This window comes from Caenorhabditis remanei, chromosome I, assembly GCF_010183535.1.
Source record: "Caenorhabditis remanei strain PX506 chromosome I, whole genome shotgun sequence".
In the NCBI taxonomy this organism is placed as follows: domain Eukaryota; kingdom Metazoa; phylum Nematoda; class Chromadorea; order Rhabditida; family Rhabditidae; genus Caenorhabditis; species Caenorhabditis remanei.
The window spans coordinates 4,426,096-4,446,997 of NC_071328.1; the positions used below are offsets into that span (position 1 = coordinate 4,426,096).

Sequence of the window (20,902 nt, forward strand, 5' to 3'; positions counted from 1 at the left end):
CCCACTCTAAAAACGTTTCTGCAATGCAACCTTGTAACAGAATTTGAGCAGAATGGTTCTTTGGGAATAAAATTAAGTTCGATCCATTCTTAACAAGCTTGGCTTCGAGAAAATTAACGAGTTATGCCGTAAAACGACATTTAAAAAGTTATCTTTGATGCGTGGCAACTATCTAAGCCACGTTGCAAGTCGTGTTATCGGTGATTTCCGCTGAGCGCAATCCGACAGCTTTTATCACGAAAAGTTAGAGATTACATTGTCTTGCACAATTGTCGCTGGAAAGTTTTAAACTGTTCTTACTTACCGAATCTTGACGATTCAGGAACATCACTTGAACTCTGCTATGATAACTTTGATGTTGTATGAACATACTCTCATCGGCGAACAGGCGCATGCATTTCTGAAAAATTTCGTCGATTTATTAAGAAATATCTCTTCAAAAATAGCAGAAAAATTGTTTTAAAATGATTTTTGAAGAGATAAAGATAATTAGAATAGTGATAAAGCCACTTACACGGCAATAACTAGGCTCATTGAGCATATGGTCCGGCTTTTTTCCATGGCATGCGGCGAGGTGTGCTTCGCATTCCTCTCTTCCGGTACACTCACACTTGCAAAGTGGGCAATAAAATCTGAAATTTTAACATTTATTGAGAACTAATTTTCTTACTCACAGTTCGAACTCTAGCGACCTTGCACTATCGATCATTTCGCCAATGCTACGTGATCTGCTCAACCTCATATTCATTCGGATCATTTTTTCATTGAACGGAGAAATCGGAAGCAGCTGATTTTGACAAATCATACTGATCCATTTCGACGTATCTCTTCCCAGTTGAAGTTTTGGAACAACTTTTCGTTTTTCCGAATTGAAAAACGGCATTGGTGATCCACGTATAACAAGAGCATTGTCCGGAATGAGTGATGCTGAGCGACGGTTGCTAAAAAATTGGAGAGTGACAAAATTACAGAAAATTTAGACCTTCTTTCAAACCTTGAATACGGTCTGTAAGCAGCTTCAAGTTCTTCTTTATTGGTCACATGAACTCGCATATGCTTCTTCATATTTCCCTTCAATCTGAACTGTTTTCCGCAAAAGGGACATAAATGAGGCGTGTATCCGGTGTGAACGGTCCGATGTTCGAACATATTCGACTTGAATCGAAAACCACGACCGCATACTTCACAAACAAACGGTTTCGTGTCGGTGTGAATGACCGAATGCTGTTGGAGTCCTGAAATTGTACAAGTTTCCATTTGTTTTTATTATTTTAATAGTCTTACCTTTATAATTCATGAAAATTTTATTACAGACATTACACTGATGAACAGCATACGGTGCGATTTCCTCTTGTGGATATGGCGTGTACTGAAAAATGAATAGTTAAATAATAATGAGTCGAAGTTTCAAATCAGCAAAAAAAATTCAAAATCAAAAACTCACAGCTATAGGACCTCCGTATTCATCTCCCGTGTATGATCCTTCTTGAGAGTCATCAAGAAGAGACATCTAGCAACTTTTTCGGAAGAATTTTCGGAGAATTTTGACGTATTTCCAGCTTGAAAAAGCAAAAAATCTGACTTTCTCATCTGAAAATTTAGGATTACTGTCTTCTGTACCCAATCGTGTCGAGACCCGACTGCCAGATTGGAGTGTGCGCCTTTAAATGTACCGTTTATTTTTTTCAGTTTAAATTAATTTTCAGTTGAAAAACTCGTATTTTCAGATAGAAACAATAAATTCTGGATAGAATCAACAAATATTTAATAGATTTGAGAAGCGATAAACTTCTACTTCTTTCTCCAGGTTTCAGATTTTCTCCTAATTTGAAAGATTAATACCGTATCCTGGATAATGTGTGCTTTAAATTAAAACATATTTAATCTGTCATCCTTTTTCTTAAATTCCTTCCTTTTCATCAATTTCATACATTTTCAAATCATTATTTTCAGAATGCTACCGTAACTTCCTCATCTCCTTCACGATTCCTCATCTCTTCCCCCGATCTCGAATTTCTGCGATCCGTCCTTCCCGTTCTGTTGTTTTCCGTCTGCTTCCTCCAACCCGAGTGTACTCTCTATCATTTTCACTATTCCCACTGCGAAACGGGGCGAGAGAAAGAGTACACATACACATACACACACACAACACATGCCATTTGTCGGCCGGCGTCGCCGTCCATCGCCAATTTTTTCACTGTTTCGGCTCTAAAATGGACACTTCGTCGCACAGTAAACCGTCGAGTAGCTCAGCGAGCCCTTCGAGTCATTCACCGAGTCCCGCTTCTGTTGTGAGTTTTTGAAATTTGGATTTCCGATAAGTCTAAGCTAGTTTATAAATAAATCGCTCGAAGTTCGTTATCAGTGTTGAATAAAATTGAAGCGACACGTCATGATGAATAATCCAAACATTTGAGAAGAAAACTACGCATAATTCCTGGAATAAACGTAATTGAATTTCAGGCAGCGCCACGGAAAACACGAGATTCTGGCTTGTGCATGACACAAGATATTCCAGAAATTCCAGCACATTGTATCGATAATTTGAATAGTCATCAACTGGGAAAGGGTACTTATGGAGTTGTTGAGAAGACAAGATACAGGAGATCGAGAAATCATGAGTATAAGTAAGAAAATTTGCGTACTTTCTAGCTTCTCAACGGAAAAATACATTTTCAGACCCGCCGCAATTAAATACTCGTCTCCGATTCATCTCAATACCCTTATCCGAGAAGCGAAAGTGATGTGGGCTTTTCGAGATCATACAAATATCATAAAGTGATTTTTAATCTATTGATTTGGTTAAAAATTGAGCGAATTCCAGAATCTACGGACTCTACAGATGCCCACGTCACGGTCAAGGAGTCGTTATGGAGTATATGGATTGTGGAAGCATGGCTGAATGTTAGTTAGGCAAAATAGAATTTTCTTGTATTGACAACTTTCTGATTAATCAGTAAATTAAGAAATGACTCATGATTGATTACTCAAGTCTTGAGGTTTTCCGAAAGAATTTATCAGAAATGATGAGTCAGTTCACGATTGGCACATTTTCGTCGGAAATACTGAAAAATTGGAAAAAGGACAGACTTTACATTTGAAAACAACTAAAATTTTCACCGGAAAACATGAAAAAAGTCATCAAAATTCAATTTTCATCCCAAAAATGATTTGAGCAGTAATGTAAGATAATTGAATACGATTGCCTCTTATTGACTCATTTTTGAGTATTCAATCATCATTTTATTATAGATTTTAATAAAAAATGCTAAAAATCATATGAAATAGGTGGCCGATTAGCCAGCACAGTTTTTATTAAAATTTCGCAAAAAATACTGCATTTTTGAACAAAAGTGCTGTTTTTACATATTGAAAAGAGTGTTATTGAAAATGAGCTAAACAATTTTGAACAGAAAATAAATTGAAAATGAGTCAGCAGTCAGAAAGTCATAAAAATTCAATTTTCAGCCCATAATGATTCGAGCACAAATTTAAGACAATTGAATACGATAACCTCTTATTGACTCATTTTTGTAAATGGTTAGCACAGTTTTCATTAAAATTTCGCGAAAAATACTGCACTTTTGAACAAAATTGTTGTTTTTATAAATTGAAAAAACAGTTTTTATAAATGAGCTAAACCATTTTGAGCGGAAAAACTAGTGAAATTGAGTCAGGGATCTTTCTGCACAGAAATTTTCTTGTGAAAAACGAAATTACATAAAAACTAACTCTCTATACCAAAAATCATCAAGAAAATTCCACTATTTTCAGTAATCTACGATCGAAAATCCATCGACTACACAATCGACCATGCAGCTTCGTGGTTGTTTCAACTGGCGTCTGCAGTGCATACATTCCATTCGAATGATCAAGTTCATCGAGACTTGAAACTTCAAAAGTAATATTTCTACTCTAAGAGAGAATTCTCACTTTCTTCTTCCAGCATGCTTCTCTGTGATCGATATCGAACAATGAAATTGTGTGATTTCGGAACTTTCACAACAATGCATCAATCGATGACTTCGAATCGTGGAACTCCGATAACAATGGCTCCAGAAGTGTTTCGATGCGAGGATTATAACACAAAGTCCGATATCTACAGTATTGGAATCATAATGTGGCAAATTATCGCCCGAAATCATCCTTACAACAGAAATTTATCAGTTCCTGGATTATTGTACAACGTGGCGACGGCTAGTTTGAGACCGCCCGATCTGGAATGTAATCCTATTTTATCTGGATTTTATAAGAGATGTTGGCACGATGACCCGGATACAAGACCGACGTCAGCAGAGTGTCTCGAGTATTTTGGCTTGTTGAAAACTGTAAGTGTTGGATTTCGGCTATTGCAAAATTACATAAAGTTGTTTGGTGCATCAAGAACTTTTTTCTTGAGTTTAGTTATCAGCATACTTGCAAACCGGGCCGCGTAACTCGCTTGAAATGTCATATTATGAGCTGAAAAATATACCAAAATGTAGATCTCGGCGAATTCTAAATATGTTCGTGATTTCTTAGCTCGACACAGTTGTTACAACTGCGCTTCACTGAAATCCCCTTGAAAAATGTATCTTTTTCTCTGAGTCTCTCAATTTCACACCCAATTGTCTTTGGTTTCGGTAGAGCGGGGTTGCAAGAAGCGTGCTGTGCAATACTACGGGCCGAATGGCAGATCGTCTATGTGATCCGGTCTAGAATGGGTTTTTTTTTGCCATTTTCGCGTTTTTTGGAACTTTTTCCCGGCTCCATAGTAACGGCTAGCCACTCAGGCCTGCAGTGGGTCGCAGACGTAGAACTCGCCGAGATCTACATTTTTGTATACTTTTCAGCTCATAAGAGTTTCAAGCGAGTTACGCGCCGGCCCGGTTGATAAATATGGAAAAAAAGGGATTTTCGTGACAAAAAAGTAGAACTCATATAGAAGCCGGCTGGAAAAAATTGAATTTTTATCTTCAAACTCTTAGAATTTAAAGAAAAAAGCTACCAAAAATAACAAAAATTCAATAATTTCTGCTCACCCCATCCGCTTTCTTCCAGGAATTCCCGAACGGTAACATTCCCCTAGCCGATACTCACACCAATGGTCCTGCCGCAACACCTCCACCTCGTGCATTCCGCCCATCTGGCCTCGGATCCGCATCTGGAAGTGGATTGGGATTGGGAACGAATGGACGGACACCAACCGCCTCGAATCATTTAAATGCACCACAACCAGTGAATACTCATCGAAGGAATCGAAGCGAGACGATTATGATGAAACCGGTGAGACAGGAATTTCGAAAGTATCAGATATAATAAAATATTAATTTCAGGAACTTCCGTATCCAGTGGTTCCGGGTGAATCTGCTTCAACGGGCGGCGCGTTTCGAGGTCCAAGATCTCAAAGTGAGGCGAAGAATTTGCGAGATGCGACAAGAGCAAGAAGTGGGCAAAGGTAGGCGTTGCCAGTGGAGAAATATGAGAAATTGGAGAATTTCGAAATAGCTCTCTTTCTATGGCATATTGCGAAATACACTCTATCCGTTTTGAGACCACATCGAGACGCTCCTCCGCCTCCATTCGACAATCGACGAGATAGCAATGAGGAGGATAGAAACACGGCTTTCTTGGAAGCATGCAGAAATGAGGAGACGAGAGTTCGTGTTCATTCGTTTATAAATGGGATTAACTTATTATTCATTTTCAGCCAGTTGAGCCGGATACGAGAGATGAAACATCTCTAGGAATATATCATCAACATTGTCAATGTAATCACGAGTATGGAGATGTGATTGTATTGAAACGAGAGGTTATGAGAGCAAAGTGAGTTTTTCTGTCTGTTGTGCAGTCGGAAAACTATTAAATTGAAAGCGACGGAGGCGCGCCAGACAGATTTTGGACGTTTTGTATTTTGAAAGTTTGAAATGTTGATTCCTTTGAAAAAGCGTGAGAGGTGCGCCAGATATCTTCCTAGATTCGAATTTGGGCATTTTTTAATAAGAATAAGCATGAAATAAGATTAGAATTAAGTGTAGATTCGTTTGTTGCATTAAATCCAATTTACGGAGAGCGTCAAAGACGCGCCAGACAGATTTTGGATTCTTTGAATTTTGAAATTTTCTGAGTGTTGATTCCTGGGAATCTCAGGCATTTTTTCTTCCGTAACATTCACGAAAAGCGTCAGAGGTGCGCCTGATAACTTGCTAGATTAGAATTCTATACAGAAATCGCATAAATTCTCGAATTTGGACATTTTTGAATCTGAATAAGCCTGACATAAAAGAGCGTCAGAGGCGCGCCAGATCAATTCCTGAATTTTGGCGTTTTCATCAAAAGAATCTGAAACTTCATTCAATGATCTGACCGATTCTCTGTGGCTTCATTAATAGAATTTCTTCTGAATTCTCCTCTACAGAACTGCGTCCATCCACTTTTCTCGATTCAGCGACTTCAGTAGAGCGCAGTTGTCATAGATTCACATCTATTAGCTCGGCACGGTTGTTACAACTGCGCTCCACCGAAATTCCTTTGAAAAATGTCTCTTTTTCTCTGAGTCTCTCATTTCGCAAACAATTTTCTTCGGTTTCGGTAGAGCGCGGTTGTGAGATGCGTTCCGTGATAATATATTATTTCGACCGTTCTACATTTAGCTGGTTGTCTACTACTCTATCCAATCAAAACACAATAATTCCAATCAAAAAATATCTTATTGCCGTGTATTAATCAGCAGAAGCAATAGTTCTCATTCCACTTATTTCTTCTTCTTGTCAGCACCGAACACATCTCCGCCAACTGCCGCCAAAGTCTGATAATTTGGATCCATAGTCGCCGCTTTCTTATTTTTATCTGCCGGTTGAACTGGCTTTTTATCTCCACCACCACCAGCTCCTCCCTTCTTATCCGCTCCGAATACATCTCCACCAACTGCAGCCAATGTCTGATAGTTCGGATCTTGAGTCGCTGCTTTCTTATTCTTGTCAGCGGGTTGGATTGGTTTCTTGTCTCCACCAGCGGCAGCACCTCCTCCATCTTTCTTTTCGAATACATTATTATTCAAACCAGCAAGTGTTTGATAATTTGGATCATGAGTCGCTGCTTTCGCATTCTGATCAGCTGGAGCAGATGGACCTCCTGCTGGAGCACCACCACCACCATCTTTCTTCGCAAAAACGTTGTTATCCAATCCAGCCAATGTCTGATAATTCGGATCATGGGTTGCGGCCATTCCAGGTTTTCCAGCGGCTGGTGCAGCTGCAGGAGCACCACCACCTTTCTTCTCGAAACAGTCATTTCCGATTCCAGCGAGAGTTTGATAGTTCGGGTCGTGAGTGGCTGAAATTAATCGTTGTGCATGCTTCGAATTTCGAATACTACATACCTGCCATTCCAGGACCTCCAGGTTTCGGTCCTCCGGCAGCTGGTGGTGGAGGCGGAGCACCACCAGCCGGTGGCGGCGGTGGCGCTGGTGAATCACCGGCGGCAGACGGAGTTCCAGCTCCTTCCGCTTTAGATCCATCCTTTTCGTTATCGGTTTTCGATGATCCCTCTCCTTTGTTGCTCGGTGTGTCACCTCCTTTGTCGGATGGTTTCGCCTTTTTCTGAATATTTCTAGTTTCTAACCAGAAAACTGAAAAAGACTGAAAAAACTCACCCCGCCACACGCAGGCAACACGAGAAGCGCGCCGACAGTGCCGGCGGTTGCCAAGTTCAAAGCAATTCCAATGATATCTTGAACGTCCATGGATAGCGTCGATAGTTGCGAACTTCCAGTTGACTTGAAGCTCTCGAATGAGTCTTCAAATGGTCGATTTGAGAGAAAGAGTTCACACACTTTTCGATGCGATGAATCGAAGAGTGGATGAGATTGGGAATGAATCCAAATTCGATAAGAAGTGAGGGGAAATGAGATAAAAATAATGGGGGATGACGTGAAAGAGAGATAAGAATCTTTTCTTTTTCATTGAACTCGGCATACTGTAGCGTGTACAAGAGGGTCACGTGAACAGGAAAATTTCATAGAATTGAATTTTGAATTCGGCTGTCGCGCCCGTGGCGCTCAACGTTCCAATACTGAAGTAGAGAATAGTCGTTGCGAAAATATGTTATATTCAACTTCTCTGGCGCGTCTTCGGCGCCTTATCTATCGTCTTTAGAGTTGCATCAAGGTCGAGAAGAAATATAAAATCACAATAATTTAGCTTGAAAATCGCTGAAAATCGGTTATCCATCTCTAGGAATTTTCAGACTTTTGTCAAAAAAGTTTTCGATTTCATTCAGATTTTGGCGAAGATCAGAGTTGCGCGGGAGTGATTTTTCTAAAACGGAAGTCGGAAGTCGGAAGTAGGAAGTAAAATTTTGAAAACGGAAGTCAGTGAAAAATTAGTTTTCGGCTGAAGAAACGCCTATTTTCTGTCCTTTCAGACTATTTTTCCATGTATTTCTGCGAAATTTCCTCTTTCCACAGTTATGGAATGACGGAAGTCGGAATTCCACGCAACTCTGGTGATGATCTTTGATAATGGATTTTTTTGCAAATTTTAAAGGAAAACTGGAAATCACAAAAAATCAATTTTTATATTGGATTTTTCCCATTCCTAGTACTTATCTTCCACTAAATTCTGGTGACCATCCTGGCTGTCGCGCCTTTGACGCTCCCATTATTTCATTGCCAACTTTCCAATTTTCCAGACACGAACTTCTCAGCCGTTGGCCACAACACGAACGTCACGTGGAACTTCTCGAACGACAAAACTATTTGGAGCAAGAAATCGCGAAACTCGAATGGAACAGCGATGACGATTTTTCGATTGTAACTGAAAGAATGTAACCTGAATACTCACCTCCCTTTTTTCTATTACTTTCACTCGCCCCCGACTAACAAATGTTTATATTACTCACTTCTGTTTTATTATGTTTTAAATCTGATCATTTCCCCCCTTCCCTCTGTCTTCTTCTTCTTCCAATACGCTGGTCGCTACCTTCCACTCTGTCCTTCGTTTCTCTAAATGTAATTGTTATTATCTATGTATTTAGTGTCTAGCGATGATTATGACTCTCTTTTTATTTTATGATCAAAAGAAGACGTTTCTCTCCGTATGAAATGAACGAATTCTTCCATTTAAATGTATCACCATATTATGCCAACGTGCATATAAAGTCAAGAAATCGGATGGAAATCACAATCAGATTGCCACCAAACATGGGTTACGGTACCCAAGTGGCATCTGGAATTACAGTAATATGTGCTGCTTTTTTGATTCCAATGTTGACTTGTACTGTCTCTTTATTCTATGAAGTCGCTCAAATGCATATGAATGCAATGGATGGAATGGATGAGTTCAAGGTGAGTGGGGGATGCGGCTGGGGTGATGTTGACGCTTTTTGTGAAATTAGAAAAAAAATCAAGTTAAAAAGAGAGAATCTTAAAAAGAAATTCATAATTCTGCTCATAAGCTTTTGAATTCTGCACCAGTGATTTTTGAATCTTGAAATTCAGAAATTAAAATCGTATTCTTGTCGTCAAAATTCTGAATCCTAAGCCCAGAATTCCGGATTCTAAATGCTGAATTCTGAATTGTAAACCAATAATCTAAAGTTCAGGTATCAAGATTCTTAATCTCAGAATTCTGAAATTTTGAATCCAGGTTACTGAATTCTGAATGCAAAAGTTAGATTTTCAGAGAGAAATGATTCAGAATTCTCTTTCAAAACCTAGAATTTAGAAATCAGAATTCTTGAATCACAGTTAGGAAAACCACACAATAGAATCCCTGTTTCTGATTTCATAGTTCCGAATTCTGAACTATCGGATTAGGAAAATGAGATTCCGGAGCTTGATTTCTGTATTCAGAATTCAGAATTTTGAAAGTTGAATCAGAAACTTCGAGATTTAAAAAACAGATATTCTGAATCCAGAATCTAGAATCCTGAATCATGAATCCTGAATATAGAATATAGAATCCAGACTTCCGAATTCTGAATCCAGATTTTAGGATCTAGAATCCAGACTTCAGGATTCTGAAACCAGAATCTAGAATCTGGAATCTAGAAACCTCGATTCCGGATTTAAGATTTTGTGATTATGAAAACCGGATCTTGAACTGACTAATTCCAGAATTCTGAATTTGAAATTTTGGATCTAGGATCCTGACTATAGAATTCTGAATCTAGAATATAGAACCCTGACTTCAGAATACTGAATCCAGAAACTAGAATCTAGAAAATAGAATCCAAACTTCAGAATTGGGAATCCAGAATCCAGAATCCTGAATTCAGATTCCTGTTTTTTTGAATTCCGGATTTCAGATTCATGACTCTGGTCTGATCTTTACTAATAATATTCAACAGATCCGTTTGTGTATTTGTTTGTTGCCAGCCATAACTCCCTTCGTAGTGGGCCGATTTTTATGAAACCTGGATAGATGTATTGAAAATGTGTCTTAGTTGATGCCCGAACTTTTCGTTTTTCGAAAAAGTTGATTTTGACGTCTTCTGGAGACAATGACGATTTCAACAGTAAATAGCGTTGATTAGGGTGTGTCCCGACAGGGTGGTAGAAAGCTCAAAACATCAAGCTAATACTACTGTCTCGCTGTTTCTTGACTGCATTCTCGAAAGCGGCGAGCCGCGCCGTGTATGGTGTAGCGGTCTACGCAGATGACTTTTACGCATGGGGTAGTGAGTTCGTTCCCGCCAGGTCAGAAATGTTTTTTGGTTTTTTGTTTTGATAAGAACATGGACAGCCAGTATACGAAAGTTAAAATATCTTTGTTATTGTCGAGATTTAGTGGGACAAAAAAGTTACAGGGGTTATATTAATTTGACACTGTCCACACCGCTACCGGAGTTGAGCGAAATGCGGTTTTTGAAATGGCGGAAAGCGGAATAAAAAAACTTTGGGCCAAAAGCCGAATGCAGAAGTCGGAATCTCACAAACACCGAGTCAGAAACTGATGGCAGTTTACAGAAAGATTTTTGTCCGCAACGTCATGAGGGAATCAAAACTTAAAAAAACATACTTCACGTGCATTGTTATAATAATGTAAATAGAAAATTCAAATTCCTAACAAGGGTATTGACTTTCCGTATGCGTTTAGAATTCTCTATAAGTTTGCACCCTGATCGTTTCGAATTTGCTTTTTTGAATGATAATAGCCAAAAAGTACAAAACTCCCGAAAAGTTGGATTTTTTTGCTCCGAGTTTCGCGCATTTTTTAGAGGGAGGCGGCATCGCCGCCGATCAGTCAAAATTTCAAAAAAAAACTTTCAAGAATGGAAAAAAGAAGAGTTACCAAATTTCATTTTTTCTGTATTTTAAAATAGTTCGGGTAAAGGTAGATTCAGTAAAGGTAAAGTAAAAAACCTGTAAAAGAAAGAAGAACTGAGGAAGACTTTTTCTCTGTTACGTATCCTAAGATTCGGGATTTCCATTCGATCGTGTTAAAACTCATTGCTTTATCTTGCCATACTTAGAGGAGGGAGGCGGCATCGCCGCCGAACAGTAAGAAAAGTCAACAATTGATATCTGAAATGATTTCTCGCTTTTTGAGGAGGGAAAAACGAAGAGTGATTATGTTCCAGTTCTTCATTGAGATTATTTTGAAATAAGGAAAACATAAGAAGAAAGTTCAGATTGGTAAACTTAAAAACGTCTCTTTCTAAATTCCTTTCCATCGAGATAGAAAAAGTCATTGAGAAATTTTGTAAAAAGTAGTCAGGAAAGGATAGATGTTTCAATTGTTTCCTGTCGGAACGGACTGCTCAGTTAACAAAAACTACCAATAAGTGAAGAAAAGCTTTAAACGACCCAGAAGTAGAAAATAATTTTGGCCCGACTGTCTTAATTAATTAGGAAGCGCCGCAGGCGCTGTAAAACTGAGAAGGGTGGTGTAGGGAAGGAGGTTGAGCAGCCGTAGGCTGCGTCAACCGACTGGTTTTTTATATTTATCCAAAATCAAGATTTTTTATAATCTGACTAATTCCAGCTCTACGCGAACGGAGCCTGGGAAGACATGCTCCCCTCCATCCGTCTCCCTCGTGAAACCCCTCCTTCTGACCCCAAAAAAGATCCCTGCGACTGTGACACGGGTCCAGCCATCAACTGTCCCGTCGGTCCCCATGGTCCCCGCGGTCGTCCCGGTCGAAAAGGATCCGATGGTCCACACGGACAACAAGGAAGAAAAGGACCAGATGGAATGGATGTATTCAAAGAAATGATTGGACCCGTCGAGTGTATTCCATGTGTTGCCGGAGAGCCTGGACCGCCCGGGGAGGACGGAGAATCAGGGGAGAAAGGAGACGATGGACAGCCAGGAAGTCCAGGGAAACCAGGAGAAGATGGGGAGCCAGGTGTAGATGGAGAACCTGGATTCATTGGATTCCCCGGATTCCCCGGACCGCCTGGAGAGGACGGAAAACAGGGAACAAATGGGACACGTGGAGTGGGGATACCTGGACCAGCTGGACCTCCAGGACCGCCCGGAGAAGTTGGAATGCCTGGAGTGACTGGAGAAACTGGGGAAGATGGACAAGATGGGGCCGAAGGACCAGAAGGTCCACCAGGGAATCCGGGGGATAAGGCAGAGGAAGGACCGGATGGAATTCCAGGAGAGCAAGGGGTTCCTGGTTTTGATTCGGGTGAGTTATGGGCACAAAGATCTGGTAGCAAATTCGCTCTACCGAAACCGAAGAAAATTGTGTGCGAAATCGAGAGACTCAGAGAAAAAGAGACATTTTTCAAGGGCATTTTGGTGGAGCGCAGTTGTAAGAACGCTGCCGAGATAATAAAATTCGGCCAATAAAGTTTCTAGAATCACTTTTGGCCCAACGAGAACTTTCAGAAAACTACCCACATGCCTAGGTTCAGGTCTTGACACGAAAACTACGGTAACCCGTTGGTTTGGGTTACTGTAGTTTTCGTGGTAAGACTCAACTTTCTTTGAATCTAGACTTGTGGGTACTTTTCTGAAAGCTGCCGTTGAGCTGAGTACTACTTTTTCTATTTTGACAATAATGGAGCATGAGCAACACAATTATTGCAAGCTCTCTCTACCGCACTATCGCCTAGTTTTATGTTCAGTGGAGCGCATTATCCCAACTTTTATTAGCTCGACACAGTTCTTACAACTGCGCTCCACCGAAATCCCCTTGAGAAATGCCTCTTTTTCTCTGAGTCTCTCACCCACACAATTTTCTTCGGTTTCGGTAGAGCGCGGTTATATGAAGCGTGCCGTGCTAATACAGAATACAAAAATTCCCATTTTCTGATTCCAGGTTACTGCCCGTGTCCCCGTCGTTCATCGTCCCGTGTCTCCCCATCTGGCACTCCTCTAACCGACACAATCGTTCCTTCCCCAACCATCTTTCCTCTTCTCACTTCAACTACAAATGCTCCAACTCTATCCCCTTCAATTTCAACTCTTCTACCAACTCGTTCACCCAAATCTCGAGAGGAACCACCCCCACAGCCACAACAAGTTCCCCCGAATCCATCGTCATCTGAAAATCCAGAGACGGGCGAGTCGGCGAATTCTCAGAATTTTGGAGGCTATCGGAAAGTGTGAAAATATAATAAAGAGATTTCAAATTGAACATCAAAAAGAGTACACAATCATTTATCAATCGGAGCAGGAAGATAGAGAAAGCAACAGCTGTGGTTTTTCTGGGTTTTTTTTCCTGGTTTTAATGGGGTCACTTGACGAAACGAAGACCTTTTCTCCATTTATTTTCAGCGTTTGATATGGATCTCTTTTATCATCAACTTCTATCTGTTTTGAAAGAGAATCAAACTGTTTTGTAATTGCAGATCAAACCTAGATCCTCACATTTGTAGTTGATAGCCTTTTTGTACAAGACCTCTCTAAAAAGTAACAGTTCCCCATTACATCTCCGAAATCTCACATTTTTTATTGATTTAGACCGATTCGATGGGAAAACACTTTACAGACAGGTTGCATACTAAAAAGTAGTTATGTAACTACAAAAAAGTTTTTAAAAAATTGGACCACCGTGGCACAACCTCAAAGTTGACCATTCTCTACTAAAAACTTTGCCAAAACTGTACAGTACCGCTCAAAACGGTTATGGACTTTGCCAGTTTTCAGATGAAATTGTCCAACTTTGAGACTGTGTCCTGGTAATTCTGATTATCCCACTAAGAAAGTTTTTAATGGACCATACAGAACAAAGCTAGAGCTTCATTTTTGTAGTGGACAACTTTTCTGGACGGACACTTCCTAGAGAGTTATGGTCATTTTAAGACGACAGCTCAAAAAATCACTCTATTCCGCACTGAAATTAGACGATTTGAGGGCTAAATTACTTTGTCGATATGTAACTTGCTAGGGAGTGTCCGTACGAAAAGTTGTCAACTACAAAAATGAAGCTCCACTTTTGTTCTGAATGTTTCATACATAATTTACTTTGTGGGACAATCATGTGACACCGTAACACCCCCTAAAAGTTTCAACGGATAAAGTACAAATTGTATATCTTACCGCACGTTACTGTAGATCTGTTGACACTTACTATTAGCCGAGTTGTAACTTGCTTCCAGTGGTTCTTCATTGTTAAAAAAACACAAAATTCCCAAACCTATAATAAACAGAAACTCCCTTGCCATTCAGACAAATCGAGAACACTAATTACATGAAAACATGCAAAATTCAGCCATGTGCATCCAATAAACTAGTTTTTTGGCCTACCTGATACTTTAGTTATATAATACATAATTACCCTTCAAACCAAGATTTTTCATCTCCAGAATATTCTCTTTTTCTCTTTTTCTTTTCCTCTTTTAGATGCTTGAAAATCTCTTTTCTGGGTGCAAGTTTGTCTCGATGTCCACTTGACATTTCAAGTAACTCACTTCACTCTTTTTTCATCAAAATCAACTCAACATTCAATCATACTTTGGGGAGACTCCTCCTTCAGAATCCTTTTTCTGTCCCCTTCATTCTCCAGAAGTCCCTTTTTCCTTGCCCCTCTGATAAACTTCCCGACTTTCAAAATTCTTGATCCAACTAATTCCAATTCCAACCGAATGCGGAAAATGTCATTCCAGGCGATGGTAAGTTGATCATTTCCTCCGAATCTCATCTCCTTCTATTCTTCTTTTTTCTTCTCTCTTATCATATTAAAAGTTCCCCTTTTTCTCATTCCCAAGTCATCTGGGCAACCAACTAAACTTTGACTTTCTCTTTTTTCAAAAATTGGCAAATCAACGAGAATGGATTGGTTTTAATTAGTTGTCATAAGTGACGTAGACGACGGTTCTTGGATTTAGAGAATTATTGCATCGGATTATTTAAATGATAACTGACCATCTTATTTTTAAACTATTTCCAACTACAAAATCGAAAATTTCAGAAATGTTTAGAAAAAAATTGATAAAATTGAACCTCTTTTTTGTGAACTTCTTTCTCATTTTGTAATCTCGACTCTTCTATTTTTCCCTCTGAATTCCCGTCCACCAAACTCAAAATGAGCCTTCGTGGAAGAGTTTTCAGCTCGGCCGTGTAGTCCTCTCGGACAAGATTTCTGTTCAATTCCTCGTATCCTCCATTTTTCCTACAAACTTTCCGGTTTTTTTTCGATTTATATCGTAAAAAACAAAGAAAAAACCTTGTTCGAAACAAAAATCTTGTCCGAGAGGACTACACGGCGGAGCTGAAAAACTCTTCCACAAATGTCCCTTTTGAATCAGGAAAACGGGAGTTGTGGCGTTCTTTTAGTATGTGCTCCAATAATGAAAGTTTCTTAGAATTGTTTTAATAGAAACTACGAATTTCCAGTATTGTGAGTCACTTCTCTGTTATATTCTCGGAATTACAATTTCAACAATTGAAATTGAATATTGTTTTTCCTCTTTTTAGCATTTTTTCTTTTTTGTTCTCAATTCACTTTTTTCGTTAAATTCTGCAGTTCCAAGTGTTCACCATACGATTTCTAACACTTTCTGCAAGAAATGGGCGGAGACGTCATACTGTAGTTCTTGTAGTTCTTAGATCAGTTCAAATTCTCAATAGGTTTCCTAAGAGACAATTTACAAACTTTTAGAAATTTCTATTCTTTATCAAAACTGATCAAATGAGTACTAATCAAACTTGTCACGGGCCGGGGGTTTAAAATTCAAAAATATTTTGAATTTTCGACTTTAAATTCAGAATTCAATCAAAAGATAGTTATGCATCAAGGAATTGCATTTCTTTTAATGTAAAAATTTTAAAACATTCAAAATTTGGTCAAAAAGTATCCAAAAGTACCTTTGAAAAGTTTGCTAATGATATGTATTTATATTCCAAATATTCTAGTTTTCTAGTCCTTCCTCATAAATTTCAGCAGTATCTCCCTTCATAACCCCTCCTTTCATTTCCAGGACACATTCGCAGAAATCAGTCAACACATTCTGATGTCTGCCATCAAACCCCCGGATTTCGATTATGTTCTTGAACAAGTCGGAGATTACGGCACTTATCAACTCGTCTTCTTTTTCATTATCTGTCTTCCTGCCAGTCTTCCAAGTGCTTTTTCAGGTTACTTTCCTCATTTCGAGTACATTTTAAAGTTATGAGAATTTCAGCATTCAACATTCCCTTCGTCGTCGGGAACCCACCTCACACATGTCATATCCCATCAGGGAAAGAGTATTTAAGACCGTTGACGGATGATCCGGTATGTCTGTCTGTGTGTCTGTCTCTGTGTCTGTTTGTCCGGATATCCAGTCTAAAGACATCCGGATGAACAGACAGACAGACTCAAATTTCTTGACCATCATTGACTATTTAATCTCACTTCTTTTTCGTTCTTTTGAACCTTTTTTGTAGATTAATTCTTGTTCTTCCGCTAATAAAAAATGACGAAGACACTAGACATTAGACACATTTTGTAGTTTGTACTTCTCACTACAATCTTGTTGATTCAGGTCATAAATTGAGTCAGAAAGGGATGAGAGAATTCAAAACCAGAAAAACTGAATTTCAGCAAATTCTCTCGTGCAAACAGTACAATGAGACTCAAATCAATGTGTTCCGTGCGTTTACATCAGCTCCAGTGGACACTTATAGTGATAGAATCGACTTGGTTCCGTGTCAAAATGGATGGGATTATGATAATTCGACTTATTTGGATAGTTTGGTGACAGAGGTGAGTGGAATTCGAGATTCGCATTGTCAATTTTCAACTCTCAAATTTTTTGAAAATGTAGCAGATTATGGTATTAGCACGGCACACTTCTTACAACCGCGCTCTGCCGAAGCCAAAGAAAATAGTGTGCGAAACTGAGAGACTCAGAGAAAAAAAAGGCATTTTTCAAGGGAATTTCGGTGGAGCGCAGTTGTAAGAACTGTGCTGAGCTATTTAATACATAATCTCGTCAAAAGTTTAATTTAGTATAAACCTTGGAAAATTTTAGCTGGATAAGAGAAAATTCACTAATATGTATTTCCGATTTTTTCAATTTTCGTAGGAATTGTAGGTGAAACCTAGAGCAGTACTTTTGTATTTGATAACTTTTTTTGCACAAAAACTCCTTCCACGCGGCCGTGTAGTTCTCTCGGAAAAGATTTCTGTTCAATTCCTCGTTTCCTCGTTTTTTCAACACATTTTCGTGTTTTTATCAATTTATATTGCAAAAAATAGGAAACAAAACAACAAAAATTTGTTGAAAAAACGAGGAAACGAGGAATTGAACAGAAATCTTTTCCGAGAGAACTACACGACCGCGTGGAAAAACTCTTCCACCTAGGCTCCTTCTGAGTCAGGAGAACGGGAGTTGAGGTGTTTATATCGAGTTTTAAAATATCCTCCAATGATAAAATATTCTTAGAATTTCCTGAAGTATCATAATCTGGAATAAAAAATATAACGTCAGTCCTCAATTAATCAAAATTGAAACTACTTTGGTTACCTGTGACTTTAATGGTAGTGTTCCTAAAAAAAAAGGTCAACTACAAAAATGATTTGCTATTTTTGCTCTGTCCAACCCATACAAAAAAAAATTGTCGGACAATCAGGTGACACCGAAATACGGTGCCAAAGTTGGTCATTTTCCACTGAAAACAGCCAAAATTGGTAACCTTTTGAGCGGTACTGTAGGTAAAACTCTGCATAGAAAAAACCTTTCATTTAACCCAAATCTAAACTCTAATTTCCAGTTCAACTTGGTATGCGACCAACAATCTTGGGTTGAAATCTCGACCACCTCCTTCTACGTCGGAAGCTTTATTGGAAACTGTCTCTTTGGATACATCGCTGACAAATTCGGAAGACGACGCTCATTTTTCGTAATTCTCATCGTTTTGGTTGTCTGTGGAACCGCGAATTCATTTGCCAAAGATATCGAGTCATTCATAATTCTGAGATTCTTCACCGGACTCGCTTTTCCTGCACTCTTTCAGATTCCGTTTATTATTTGTGAGTTTTTGGAAAACTTTCCAGAAATTATTTAGCCTGCAGTTTTTAGGTATGGAGTTTATGGGGAATTCTGGAAGGATCTTTTCCGGTTTGATGATTTCATTGTTTTTCGGAGCAGCAATGGCTTTGTTGGGTGTCGTTGCGATGTTTATAAGACGGTGAGTCTGTGAAGAGACGCAGACAACGAGACGCTCTCGTTGTCTGCGTCTCGCATTGTCTATAGAGCGCACTTGCTAAATAATCTTCCAGATGGCGTCAACTAACATTCTTCTGCAATGCCCCATTCGCCGTCCTCTTCTGCTATTATTTCTTCCTTCCCGAGTCCCCGAGATGGTCGGTTTCAGTAGGAAAATGGTCGGAAGCCAAGGCGCAACTCAAGAAAATTGCAAAAATGAATGGGAAAACTGATGTAGACGTGGATGAACTTGTGGATAGTGTAAGTGAGGAGAAATAAAAACAGAAAAAATGAGAAGATTTCAGATGAAAAATCATCAAAACGCCGCTGAAGAAGAGGAGCGAAAGAGGAGTCACAACGTGACAGATTTGTTCAAAACTCCGAATTTAAGAAAGAAAACTTTGATTGTCACTTATATTTGGTGAGTAAGAGCGCCTCGTTGAACATTCTCATTGGAGCGAAGTTGCAGACTCTCCCAATAAAAATGTGTGAACGTAATGGCCTTAAAATTTTTCCGATCATTTCCATTTTTGCGAAATATTCAGATCAAAACCAGAGCTTTAATTTTGTAGTTGACAACTTTTTTGTACAGAAACAAAATCTCATTTCTCACCAACTTTGAGCTTTCGTCTCGGTGTTTTACCTTATCCTAATTAAAAAACTTTTGTATTGAGATTGTAGATCAAAAATCGGTCTCCATTTTTGTAGTTGACAATTTTTTGATAGCTATTTTAGGTTTCGAGATATGCGGCTTCAAAGATTGACACCTGGAGAACGAGGGTAAGAGACGCAGAGCACACTCTCTCGCCCTTCTATCGCCCTGCGAACTTTGACCCTTCATATCTCAAAATTGTGAAGAGTTATCAAAAAGTTATCAACTGCAAAAATGAAGCCCTAGTTTTGATCTAAACAACAAACGCAAAATCAATAAGCTTGCATCTTTCCCAAAAAGTTACATCGCTTCAAACGTTATCTTTTTTGTCAAAAATGTTATGCTGCAATCTTTAAACGCTCAAATCTCAAACGCGTGTGGAGCTATCAAAAACTTGTCAACAACAAAAATGTAGCCCTATTCTTGATCTACCTGTGACAACTAGGCGTTTTTCAGAAACATCTCTTTTTTGGATTCGGTAGAGCGTGTTTGCAAAGCCTGAAATTTTTTATAACTTCAATTTCAAAGATTGCTTTCTCTATTCCAGGGTAATGAATGCAATAATCTACAACGGTCTCACCCTGAACGTCTCGAACCTTCCAGTCGATGATTACTGGAGTTTTATCATAAACGGAGCCGTGGAGCTCCCCGGTTACTTCGTCGTCTGGCCTCTCCTCCAATGCGCCGGACGTCGTTGGACCCTCGCCGCGACAATGATTGTCTGTGGTATCGGTTGTGTCTCTGCAATGTTTGTCCCAGATGGATATCCATGGCTTGTGGCTTCTGCCTCTTTCATCGGGAAGTTTGGAGTCGGAAGTGGTTTCGCTGTCATCTATATTTTCGCTGGAGAGCTGTATCCTACTGTTGTGAGAGCAATTGGAATGGGAATGAGCAGTATGGTGGCTGGAAGTGGGCTGTTGTTGGCACCACATATTGTGAATTTGGTAAGTTTACTTCGGAGCAATACATTCGCGCCCTGTTGTACTTTTTGAGTGACGCAGACTCTTGTCCGTAGAGCGCAATTCCAAACAAATAAATTCCAGGGAAAAATAGTGAAAATCCTGCCACTCCTCATCATGGGTCTAATGGCTTTATCCGCTGGAATTCTCACATTTTTCCTTCCGGAAACTCTCGGAGCACCATTACCGATGACTATTGAGGATGCTGAAAGTTTTGGTGAGTTATTTCTAGAAAATATTCAAATTCAAATTTTAATGATTCCAGGTAAAAAACCGGATCCAGACAGTGGAATGTTCACTCAGGCAGCGAAGAAACGAGAGTCTCAACCACTTTTAGAACCTCACACACCGCATGACCGGAAGAGGAGAAGTAGTCGACTCATGAATATTTAGAATTAATTATTTTTAATTTGATTTGGAAATTGAAAATTGAAAATTAGAGTGGAATCTGGAACCGATGATCTCAATAAATGGCTTTTATCCTCGAAATTTTTTATTTTATTGTGATAATCATTTGTATGGAACAGGGTTACCGCCGAAAAAAATTTCATCTACATACCCCGAAAACCCGAAAAAAACTTTTTTCGGCGGCAACCTTGGTATGGATGACCAAACCGAAGCGAGATAGTCGGCAATATCGAGCAAAAACGAGCGGCCGACACTTCCCGGGTTCCGCCGCTCACTATACTTATCATTCGATGGGACTCCGCCCACTTTCCGAAT

The 20,902-nt window shown here is 39.3% G+C and overlaps 7 protein-coding genes across 7 annotated transcripts; 4 read left to right on the forward strand and 3 right to left on the reverse strand.

Moving 5' to 3' along the window:
- Positions 1-2,213: 2,213 nt before the first annotated feature.
- On the forward strand, positions 2,214-5,809 carry GCK72_000705 (uncharacterized protein; the record flags this gene model as incomplete). The annotated part of the gene is made up of 10 exons (XM_003109289.2): positions 2,214-2,291; positions 2,464-2,627; positions 2,680-2,778; positions 2,825-2,904; positions 3,775-3,901; positions 3,947-4,328; positions 5,041-5,265; positions 5,316-5,437; positions 5,534-5,639; positions 5,690-5,809. 10 exons carry the CDS (start codon positions 2,214-2,216, stop codon positions 5,807-5,809), a joined length of 1,503 nt encoding a protein of 500 aa, XP_003109337.1.
- Positions 5,810-6,733: 924 nt separating this feature from the next.
- GCK72_000706 (uncharacterized protein) lies at positions 6,734-7,723 on the reverse strand (the record flags this gene model as incomplete). The annotated part of the gene is made up of 3 exons (XM_053722626.1): positions 6,734-7,314; positions 7,361-7,580; positions 7,634-7,723. The coding sequence occupies 3 exons, from the start codon at positions 7,721-7,723 to the stop codon at positions 6,734-6,736; spliced, it is 891 nt and encodes a 296-aa protein (XP_053591271.1).
- Positions 7,724-7,770: 47 nt separating this feature from the next.
- GCK72_000707 (uncharacterized protein) lies at positions 7,771-8,809 on the forward strand (the record flags this gene model as incomplete). Its single annotated transcript, XM_053722627.1, has 2 exons — positions 7,771-7,874; positions 8,671-8,809. 2 exons carry the CDS (start codon positions 7,771-7,773, stop codon positions 8,807-8,809), a joined length of 243 nt encoding a protein of 80 aa, XP_053591272.1.
- Positions 8,810-9,181: 372 nt separating this feature from the next.
- On the forward strand, positions 9,182-13,544 carry GCK72_000708 (uncharacterized protein; the record flags this gene model as incomplete). The annotated part of the gene is made up of 3 exons (XM_003109101.2): positions 9,182-9,325; positions 11,967-12,618; positions 13,255-13,544. The coding sequence occupies 3 exons, from the start codon at positions 9,182-9,184 to the stop codon at positions 13,542-13,544; spliced, it is 1,086 nt and encodes a 361-aa protein (XP_003109149.2).
- GCK72_000709 (uncharacterized protein) lies at positions 11,969-12,727 on the reverse strand (the record flags this gene model as incomplete). The annotated part of the gene is made up of 1 exon (XM_053722628.1): positions 11,969-12,727. One exon carries the CDS (start codon positions 12,725-12,727, stop codon positions 11,969-11,971), a length of 759 nt encoding a protein of 252 aa, XP_053591273.1.
- Positions 13,545-16,390: 2,846 nt separating the features above from the next.
- GCK72_000710 (uncharacterized protein) lies at positions 16,391-20,572 on the forward strand (the record flags this gene model as incomplete). Its single annotated transcript, XM_053722629.1, has 10 exons — positions 16,391-16,514; positions 16,562-16,653; positions 16,963-17,124; positions 18,135-18,393; positions 18,443-18,551; positions 18,643-18,829; positions 18,874-18,989; positions 19,768-20,164; positions 20,264-20,396; positions 20,445-20,572. The coding sequence occupies 10 exons, from the start codon at positions 16,391-16,393 to the stop codon at positions 20,570-20,572; spliced, it is 1,707 nt and encodes a 568-aa protein (XP_053591274.1).
- GCK72_000711 (uncharacterized protein) lies at positions 18,188-20,152 on the reverse strand (the record flags this gene model as incomplete). Its single annotated transcript, XM_053722630.1, has 3 exons — positions 18,188-18,363; positions 19,653-19,718; positions 19,801-20,152. The coding sequence occupies 3 exons, from the start codon at positions 20,150-20,152 to the stop codon at positions 18,188-18,190; spliced, it is 594 nt and encodes a 197-aa protein (XP_053591275.1).
- Positions 20,573-20,902: the final 330 nt, after the last annotated feature.